We start from the raw sequence: 10469 nt of genomic DNA on the forward strand, positions 1-10469 counted from the left end.
GTGGATAGAGAGTGTATATTTTTAGAAAGTAAGCTAACCATTGGAATTTGGAGAGTAGAAATTTGATAGTATGTTAGAACGAGTACCTCAGTACGGAGAGTAATCTTTTAACCCACCTAAACGTTTAGAGAGTCAACTAGAAAGCTAAAAATAGATAATCTGTTCGCAAAGTCGAAAGTGGATAGTCCTATAAGATGGCGGCAAGGTGAGCCGGGGACGTGGCCCTCCCTTCCTCGCCCGCGCAGCCGTGCAGGCACCGATTCCGCCATAACCAGCTTGCCTGCGGGCCGCGGCGGCGGGCGGAGGCAAATAGGCAATGGCCTCAAGCCCTCAAGATCGGTTCTAGTGAAATTATTTAAAGGTTTAATGCTCTATTAGCGTCAACATTTGCTGTGGCGCTATTTTATTAGATTTCTTTTACCGAATTTGGTATGCGCTCTCATGTTTTTCATCTGTTTTCTGGGCTTCTCAGTGGTAGGTCATCTATGCGGCTATGCCATCACTGAAACTGGAAGGGATCTGATGTAAGAAAATGACGGATCCTGCAAAATAAAAAAAGGAATCGGTCCGCCGTCCGCCGAAAATGCTGGAAGCTGGAATTTCACTCGGCCACATATTTCAGCATTTTAACAGCACTTCGAAGGTAAGTAGTCACCAGGACTCACTAATCGCTATCAGATGTACCATTTCTTACTTACCAGGAATTTATAATATTTTTTTTGTCTGCACAACTCGTTTGTTCTTGTAATATTTCCGTCGCATAAAGTTTGTTTCTATGACAAGCTGGGCTTACTTGTACTCCCTTTGATATTCTTGTCTATGCCATAGGGTTTGGTTATATTTTCAGTCAATTCAAAACCAAACAGATGGAAAATTTAGCGTATGATTGCCGGAGTTGAAAGGTAGTCAGTTCCGTGTCAAAATATCCTTCTCAATTGGACGAATTGCTTTCCCAATCATATGCTTTTCAATGCATAGAGCGTAGTATCTGCAAGAGACATCAGTCACTTTCAAGCATTGACTGCTACCATGGTTGACTGGCAATTGGAAAACTAGCTTCATAGTTTCACTACTGAACGTTCAACATTGGCAACTCTGAATGTTCATGATGCTGGAGATATCTGCACGGACAATTATTTTAGCACCTCCAAACCCACAACCCCCCTCCCCCCCCCCCCCCCCCCCCCCCCTCCTGCAGCGATTGCAAACTGCAGGAAGCACTTCACTTGTTTGGAAGAAATCAGAGAGGTATGGAGATATGCCTAATGTTCTTCACATAATCATTATGTCAATATCTCGCTCTTGTACTACTTTGATCTGAATAGCCTAGTTAGATGATTGGAAATAGCCATGTTTGGGAAAATAAGCTGCTGGAGAAACTGCAGACTTGTTAATCTGCTGATTCTATCTGTATTAGCAACCAGATGTTTATCAGCTCCCGTGGCAATACGAGAGCGCATCTTTCAGAACCAATCAATTTCAGATGGGCAGACCCTAGTGTCCACGAGCAAAAAATTTGTGCTCGGTTTCTTTACCCCTGGAGCTTCGAGGCACCGGTATGTTGGTGTATGGCACAAAGATGATCCGGAAAGGACAGTTGTATGGGTTGCTAATAGGAGCAATCCATTACAAGATAATTTGGGCATACTTAAGTTTGATAACAGTAGTAATCTGATAGTTTCAGATGGCAAGGGCAACTCATTCGCAGTGGCTTATGGGGTGGGAGTGCAAGACCTGGAGGCTGCAATACTGGATAATGGCAACTTTGTCTTAAGGAGCATCGCCAACCAAACCAATATCATATGGAAGAGCTTTGACTCTCCAACTGACACGTGGCTCCCTGGAATGAATATTACTCTTGGTAGTAAATTGCTGACTCCATGGAAGAGCTCTGATGACCCAGCAGGGGGGGATTATTCTTTCGGACTTGGTGTAACTAATAATGCTTCACAACTCATTATCTGGTGGAATGGGATTTCATTTTGGACCAGTGAACGATGGAATGGTGATGTAAACTCTCTCATTCCGGAGCTAAAATCTATAGATACAATCCCTCTTTATTTTGACTGTGACAACCTTACATGCACATATTCTCCCAACCCTGCGACCAGGTTGACAAAAATTGTGTTGGATCCAAATGGTTCATTGAACATAACACAGTTTGATCCTGACACTCAATTATGGACTCTGTTATGGCGACAACCTGCTAGTTGCGAGGTGTCTAACTTATGTGGAGTTTTTGGTATATGCAACAATAATATGTTACCATCCTACCAGTATCAAAAAAATCTGCTACCATCCTATTGTCGATGTCCAAAAGGTTTTGCTCCACAAGATACTAGATATACTAGGAAAGGGTGCACTAGGCAAACCCCACTGCAGTGTTATGGTGATAGGTTTATTGATATGCCTGGAATGCGACTTCCTGATAACAGAGAGAAGCTGTCTGTTATGGGAGACAATGAATGCCAATCGGCATGCATGATAGATTGCAATTGTACTGCATATTCAGTATTGGATGGTTGCAGCCTATGGCATGGTGATCTAACAAATCTGCAGGAAGGATATAATGGGAGTGGAGTAGGAACTCTTTATCTTCGTGTGGCTGCATCAGAGTTAGAATCAATCAGAAGTTCAGGTATGAAATGTATACCACAGTGAAATATTAGTGATATTTAGGACAATACATTCAAATCAAACTATTTGAAACGAAGTAATTAGTCTCTGTTTTTGAAAGTATTATAACTATTTCTTCAAAAATAAAATTTCCATAGAGGAAAAGGAATTATGAACTATGAAGTCAAGTGACAATCTCTCTTTATTCTTGTTCAGGTCACAAAATACTTTGGATAGCTGGTGTACTTCCTTCAGTTGCATTTCTTATCTTTTGTATCATCCTGTTTATTTGGATTAGGAGATCAAAAAATAAAGGTAACTATTAGAATTCATAAGAACTCCTTAATAGCTAAAGAAAATTCACCCTTTTTGTGCAGCTTAGGTTAAAACATGGCAATAACTCACTTTTTTATTTCATCAGGGAAAGGGAAACAGGATGGTCACCACTCCTTGATGACTACGGATACAATCAAACTTTGGGAGAGTGAGGAGACAGGCTCTCAGTTTATGATTTTTTCCTTTTCAAAAATAACAGATGCTACAGACAATTTTTCAACAGAAAGCAAGCTTGGAGAAGGGGGGTTTGGTCCTGTGTACAAGGTACCATATGTTCTTCAATCTCGTCTGTTCACATCTTTGGCCATTTCAGAAACAAAACAAGAATGCTGATTATATGTGGTCATTTTGTCAAAATGTCAAATAGTTGTGTGTTTTTGGGCAATAACCCTGTCAAATAGCCCGAGTTTATATAGAAGAGTATCAACATACACTGCATCAAGGAAGTATGCTATGAAGTATGAACATGTATTTCTTAATGGACCCCCATAATATTAATTTGATATCGTAAATGCTTGTATTCTTTTCTATAAGCTTAGTCAAACCGAAGATGGTTTGACTTAGGACAAAACTAGAGATACTTATATTTTGGGAAGGAGGGAGTACAATTTATTGTGCCCCTTTTTTGTGCATTTTGTTCATTGACTGCAAGTTCAGAACGTAATGGTTGGGAGATTATAAGATGATGATACTCTCTGAGGTGTGTTTTGCACTTATATTTGATAGTGATTAAAGAAGTGAAGGCGTATCTAGTGAAAACTAGTGAAATGTGGCATCTACATATCGTACCATGTTGGACAGATTCTTTCCTTTAACATGCTTGTCAAATCGGAGGTTCTCTTTTTCCTCCTTTTGCTAGCTCTGTGTTTCGCGCTTATCCTTAAGTTCTCCTGTTTTGCTTAATGCTTCCTTGAATATTTATAAATAGACATCCTATACATACAGATACATTTTCTATTTCTGGATTCCAAAGTAAGTGTTCTGTTCGACAGTTCAGGGAATTCTTGTTATGAAAAAAAAAGTTCAGGAGTTCAATATACATGGGACGATTAGTCATATTTTGTATGTAACTGTTATCTAATTTTAACTATGTTGAAAACCATTCTATAGGGCAACTTACCAGATGGGCAGGAGATTGCAGTTAAGAGACTAGCTGCAAATTCAGGGCAAGGGTTACTGGAGTTTAAGAATGAAATCCTGCTTATTGCTAAGCTTCAGCATAGCAATTTAGTTGGGCTGTTAGGTTGTTGTATCGAAGGGGAAGAAATGCTATTAGTTTACGAGTACATGCCAAACAAAAGCTTGGATTTCTTCCTATTTGGTACGTTTGATTTTCCTTTTTAATTCTTGTTGCTTCCTATTTTTTCTCAGCTGATTTCTTGAGCCAGTGAGTTCATTTTTTCCCTCTTTACAAAGAAAAATCAAGAAGGGCTTTGCTAGACTGGGAAATGCGGGTGAACATAATTGAAGGGGTCGCACAAGGTCTTATTTATCTCCACAAGCATTCTCGGCTTAGAGTTATTCATAGGGACCTGAAAGCAAGCAACATTTTGTTAGACACTGATATGAACCCTAAGATCTCAGACTTTGGAATGGCGAAAATATTTGATCCCAAAGGAACGCAAGCTAATACAAAAAGAGTTGTTGGAACATAGTAAGTACTTGCTTCGTGCTTCTAGCCTTCCTTTTGCATTTGACTTATGAAGCTAATGCTGGCTATATAGAAAAATGGATAATGAGTTTAAGAGTGTACAATTCTTTCAGTGGCTACATGGCTCCTGAATATGCTATGGCAGGCATTTTCTCCGTTAAGTCTGATGTATTTAGCTACGGAGTCTTGCTTCTGGAGATCATCAGTGGTATGAAAAATGCAGGATCTCAAGGACGCGGCAACTCTCTTAGCCTCCTTGGTTATGTAAGAAGTTATAACAAGCACACAATGTTTTCTAATTTTTGTAAGTGGAGAACTTCTAACTTGGTGACTGCAACTGAACTTCGCAGGCATGGGAATTGTGGAAAGAAGGCAGATGCCATGAGCTCATTGATAAATCATTACACGGTAGATGTCCTGAGAATGTGGCGCTAAGATGCATTCATGTCAGTTTGCTGTGTGTTCAGGAGCAAGCTGCAGATCGACCCTCAATGACTGAAGTCCTTTCAATGATTACCAATGAAAACGCCACCTTACCAGATCCAAAACAACCCGGTTTCCTCTCCCTATTGGTCTCGAGTCAAACTGAAATCACTGAAGAAACCTGGTCCCTGAATGGCCTTTCCATTACCAAGCTGGAAGGCAGATAGTAACTGTCTCAATCCCCTGCTGTTCTTTTCTCGGTAAATGCATGCGTTAAAATTGCTTGAAATTTGCATGGTATTGCCCAAGTTATAACGTGGGAACCTGAAATTCAACACCTCTCATAAAGCTTTGTTCAACCTGCAAGGATTGCCTTTTGAATATAGCAGCAGCCCCTCGTGCTGGCTCGTTTCAAAAAAAAAAAAAAAACCTGCAAGGATTGCTAGGCGGAATCAATCTTTAGAGTAACTTATGGTTGCCGATGCCAACGTGGCATTACGACTTTCTGATTTCAGCTGGTCCCAATCCCACCTGCCCGTTGTTGGTACTGATTTTTCCAGCTGAGTAGAGTAGCTGTTACTGTCTTGCCTTTCAATTCAAAGGAAAATTGCTCACAGTTTGGTTCAAACTCCAATTCTATAATCGCATTAGTTTCTTCGGTCAAGATTCAACACCCGCGGATTCGAACAGCGAATGAAAAGCGCCACAAATACTTGGCTGATGTGGGTTACTCGATGTCAGTCGCGGCATGTCCGTATGCATGCCTCGTTCGTTTTGACTTTTGATTGGTGTGGAGAGCTAGGGGTGTTTGATTCATGGCAACACAGTTGACAAACAAAAGCAAGTGTTTCCGTTGTGTGCAAGTGGATCAAACAAATCTTTGTCAGCTGCATGACAACGATGGCTGAGATTTGATTGGTTCTTGTTTGACTCGAGTACATGACTATGGTGGAGATAAGGCATTAAGGCCACGCACTTAGCTATTCGCCTTACCAATTCAGAGTACTCGGCCTATTGGGCAAGTTAATCAACAGCTTGCATTCCAGCTACGAACTGAGCTAGATCCAAATATCCAACGACCAACGCCCATTTTAATTTAGGTTTGTCGTGTCGTTTACTCGTAGATGCATCTTAATCTTGACATATTTTTATCTTCGCGTGGTCAAGCGCAAGTAAGATATGCCTAGTTGCACTCGCATCCAGCGGGAAGCCCTGACCCCTGAGCATGGCTCCCCGGTGCTGCCCCTGCTCGCGAACGTCGAGACGTTGACCCAAGCTTTATTTGCTGCCGCTGCTCCACAGTCCATACTCCATACGCAGCCGGCGCCATGGACGTGGCCCTGTGGGCGTAAAAAATGCGCGTGCATTCTCACACCGCCGCCGCGGCCGTTTCCTGCCGTGGTTGCTGGCACGACGACCGCCACCCGCCCGTGCAGGCAGTCTCACACCAAGTCATAAGCCCATGTAACGAGAGGAGAGGAGCAAGAGGTCAACGGCAGGGTTTGGCGCACCGTGATCGGGAGTAACCGGGAGACAGGATGAGGGCGCGCACGCTCTCTTCCCTCCTCCTCCTCGCCTCCCTCGCCGCCGTCTCCTTCACTCCCTCGGCATCCACCGACACCATCTACCGGAACACGACGCTCACCGGCAACCAGACGATCGTCTCTGCCGGCGGCGTCTACGCGCTCGGCTTCTTCACCCCGGACGGCGCCGCCGGCCGAACGTACCTCGGCATCTGGTACGCCAGCATCCCGGGCCCGACGACCGTGGTGTGGGTCGCCAACCGCCAGGACCCGGTGGTGAGCCCCCCGGTTGCCCTCCAGCTCACCGCCGGCGGACGGTTGGTCATCCTCGACGGCAACAACGACACCGTGTGGTCCTCCGCGCCGCCCGCCGCCGCCAGGAACGTCACCGCGCGCGCCGCCGCGCAGCTCCTGGACAGCGGCAACCTCGTCCTGAGCGCGGACGGGAGCGGCTCCGAGCAGAGCGTGGCGTGGCAGAGCTTCGACTACCCGACGGACACGCTGCTCCCGGGGATGAAGCTCGGGGTGGACGCCAGGCACGGCATCACCCGGAACATCACGGCGTGGCGCAGCGAGTCCGACCCGTCGCCGGGCGACGTCACCTTCAAGCTCGTCCTGAGCAGCGGGCTCCCGCAGTTCTTCCTTATGCGGGGCAGCAAGAGGATCTACACGAGCGGGCCGTGGAACGGCGACATCCTCACCGGCGTGCCGTACCTCAAGGCGCAGGACTTCACCTTCAGGGTCGTGTACAGCGCCGACGAGACGTACTACAGCTACTTCATCCGCGACCCGTCGCTGCTGTCGCGGCTCGTCGTCGACGGCGCCGCGACGCAGCTGAAGCGCTTCTCCCTCAACAACGGCGCGTGGAGCAGCTTCTGGTACTACCCGACGGACCAGTGCGACTACTACGCCAAGTGCGGGGCGTTCGGGTACTGCGACCCCGACCGCACCCCGGTGTGCGGCTGCCTCCCGGGGTTCGTGCCGCGGTCGCCGGACCAGTGGGGCCAGCGGGACTGGTCCGGCGGGTGTGTCCGGAACACCAACCTAAGCTGCGACGGCGGCGGCGGCGGCGGCGACGGGTTCTGGGTGGTGAACCGGATGAAGCTGCCGCAGGCGACGGACGCGACGGTGTACGCCGGCATGACGCTGGACCAGTGCAGGCAGGCGTGCCTCGGCAACTGCAGCTGCGGGGCGTACGCCGCCGCCAACAACAGCGGCGGGGTCGGCGTCGGCTGCGTCCTCTGGACCGTCGACCTGCTGGACATGCGGCAGTACCCGATCGTCGTGCAGGACGTGTACATTCGGCTCGCGCAGTCCGACATCGACGCCCTGAAGGCCGCAGCAGCAGGTTCTGGATGGCTTTGATTACAATTCCTCTCGATCCTGCAGTTTCAAAGTCTTCCACGAAATTCACAATTTTTTGGTTGTTTATTACGTACTGTATGATCTTAGTTAGGTGTACTAAAATATAGAGCCTTGGCTTCCAATGTTACACCGGCTGTTCTCCTCACGCTTGAGACTTGACCATTTCTTGCATTGGTTCCAGATAACCACGAGCGCTCACACAAGGGCAAGCTGATCATCATCGTCGTCGCGACCATTTCCGGTGTGCTTCTCCTGCTAGCAGCGGCTGGCTGCTGTTGTTTCTTGATGAAGAAGGGGAGGAGCAAGCGTGAAAGCGACGACATGGCGTCATTGCCGCCGAGCACTACTACTGGAGATTTTGTGCTTCCGTACAGGCCCAGGAGCCAGCCTTCGTTGAGCCCGGGACGGGGTCAGCAGCCTGATGAGGGCTCGGAGGGAATGAGATACGCCGAGAAAGATGTTGACCTTCCATTGTTCGATCTGGAGGTGATCCTGGTCGCCACGGACGACTTCGCGGAGCACAAGAAGGTTGGAGCAGGTGGATTTGGCCCTGTTTACATGGTAAAAACAACAGAAGCAACAGAGTAACTCACAGTAGTAATTTAGCTCGCTGGCTATTGAATGTGATTTCTCATTGACCTCCGTTTGGCGAATCCATGACAGGGAGTTCTTGAGGATGGGCAGCAAGTAGCTGTGAAGAGGTTGAGCCAGGGATCAACGCAAGGGGCGAGGGAGTTCATGAACGAGGTGAAACTGATTGCGAAGCTGCAGCACAGGAACCTTGTAAGGCTGCTCGGCTGCTGCATCGACAACGATGAGAGGATGCTCGTGTACGAGTACATGCACAACCAGAGCTTGGACACGTTCATATTCGGTTAGTTCATCATTTCTACAGGAGCATCTTGAATTCGATGAGGTGAGCATGTAATTTATGTCAGTCCATACACCACGCAGATGAAGCGAAGGGCAGGTTGCTAGTATGGCAGAAACGGTTCGAGATTATTTTGGGGATTGCACGGGGTCTGCAGTATCTGCACGAGGATTCGAGGTTCAGGATCATCCACAGGGACCTGAAGGCTAGCAACGTGTTGCTGGACAGAAACATGGTCCCCAAAATTTCAGACTTTGGCATCGCCAGAATGTTTGGAGGCGATCAGACCACTGTATACACCCGGAAGGTTATCGGAACATAGTGGGTGTTCTTTGCTAACTCTCATGTGTGTTTCAATCTGTTCTGAAATAAAATTGGACTTTTGAGCTGAATCTTCAGACGTTTTGCAGTGGATACATGTCCCCGGAGTACGCAATGGACGGCCTCATCTCGATAAAATCCGACGTCTTCAGCTTCGGCGTCATGGTGCTGGAGATCATCACCGGCAAGAGGAACCGTGGCTCCTACGAACCAGAGCTCGATGTCAACCTCCTAGGATATGTAAGTACTAGCAAAGATTTAGCTCAACTTCTTTTTCTTCTTCCTCTGAATTTGAGTAACCATGCATATTTTTGGTGGATTTCAGGCATGGATGCTGTGGAGAGAAGGGAGAAGCTTGGAGCTGCTGGACGAGGCGTTGGGTGGCAGCTTCCACCACAGCAGGGTGCTGCGGTGCATCCAGGTCGCCCTGCTGTGCGTCGAAGCGCAGCCGAGGAACAGGCCCCTGATGTCGTCGGTGGTGACGATGCTGGCGAGCGAGAACACCGTGCTCCCTGAGCCCAACGAGCCCGGAGTGAACCCTGGAATGAGCACGTCGTCGGACACGGAGTCGTCCCGGACTCGGAGCGCCACCTCCAACTATGTGACGGTGACCAGATTAGAGGCGAGGTAGCTTGGAACTGTACAAATTTTCCGTTGATCTAGTGTTCTGTGAATCGGAGATTGTGTTGAGCATAAGAATTTCTGTTTGTTTGTTTTTTCCTTTTGGTTGCAGGTCCACTGGTAACTCTCCCCTGTAAAGTTTACAAGTTTGTAAAGATTGTTGCATTGAGAAGCTCCTGAATTCAATTCATTGGGACCGTAATCGGGTCCATATGTTTTTTTCAATCTGTCAGACTGTTGAGATGTTGCGGTCAGTCAGACTGTATCTCTGTAATCCCGTTCCCACAGCCTCAACAAGCTCCCAACATTATCCTAGCGAACCACTCTCGACTCTCCCCTAAGGCCCTAACCACAGCCGTGAGAGCGAGAGCATCGTTTAGAATCGGCTTTCACTGAGCATCCGATGCTGTTACTAATTGAATGCTTAAGCTATCATGTTAATCTTAATGAGACGTGTTAGAAAATAAAATTAGAAACATCCGGACACCAATTCGGTATCCACATGATGTATTCTCTTTTCTAAACATCTCTCACGTATGCCACGAAAATAATCTAAAATAACCACTATAAACTAAATTATGCACATTTCTAGTTATAAAAATAATCCAAAGTAATAATCTAAAAAGGGTCTACATCAAAATTACCTACGTATATTATTATAAAATATTCTTAAAGAGTAAATTGTATGCACCTTATAACAACTTGTCAGGTGGATGCAGATTGGTCCAACAACTTGTAAAAT

General features: G+C 46.7%; 1 protein-coding gene and 1 long non-coding RNA gene across 6 annotated transcripts; both read left to right on the forward strand.

The window, feature by feature from the left end:
• Positions 1 to 1159, forward strand: LOC117857287 (uncharacterized). Its single transcript, XR_004640757.2, has 3 exons — positions 1 to 361; positions 473 to 643; positions 829 to 1159. It is a non-coding gene; the product is annotated as an uncharacterized lncRNA (long non-coding RNA).
• Positions 1160 to 1193: 34 nt separating this feature from the next.
• Positions 1194 to 9952, forward strand: LOC117857284 (receptor-like serine/threonine-protein kinase SD1-6). Of its 5 annotated transcripts, none has more exons than XM_034739872.2 (7): positions 1194 to 2638; positions 2833 to 2931; positions 3038 to 3216; positions 4063 to 4273; positions 4369 to 4606; positions 4717 to 4867; positions 4954 to 5640. In XM_034739872.2, exons 1-7 carry the CDS (start codon positions 1351 to 1353, stop codon positions 5251 to 5253), a joined length of 2466 nt encoding a protein of 821 aa, XP_034595763.1. In that variant the 5' UTR covers positions 1194 to 1350; the 3' UTR covers positions 5254 to 5640. The 5 variants fall into 5 exon arrangements, with proteins under 5 accessions (XP_034595763.1, XP_072149848.1, XP_034595761.1 ...); XM_034739869.2 differs by lacking the exons at positions 1194 to 2638; positions 2833 to 2931; positions 3038 to 3216; ... (1 more) ...; positions 4369 to 4606; positions 4717 to 4867 and adding exons at positions 8096 to 8475; positions 8578 to 8788; positions 8869 to 9106; ... (1 more) ...; positions 9432 to 9733; positions 9840 to 9952 and having other exon boundaries at positions 5261 to 7897; XM_072293747.1 differs by lacking the exon at positions 2833 to 2931.
• The last annotated feature ends 517 nt before the right edge of the window (positions 9953 to 10469 follow it).

This window comes from Setaria viridis, chromosome 5 (assembly GCF_005286985.2).
Source record: "Setaria viridis chromosome 5, Setaria_viridis_v4.0, whole genome shotgun sequence".
Taxonomy (NCBI): domain Eukaryota; kingdom Viridiplantae; phylum Streptophyta; class Magnoliopsida; order Poales; family Poaceae; genus Setaria; species Setaria viridis.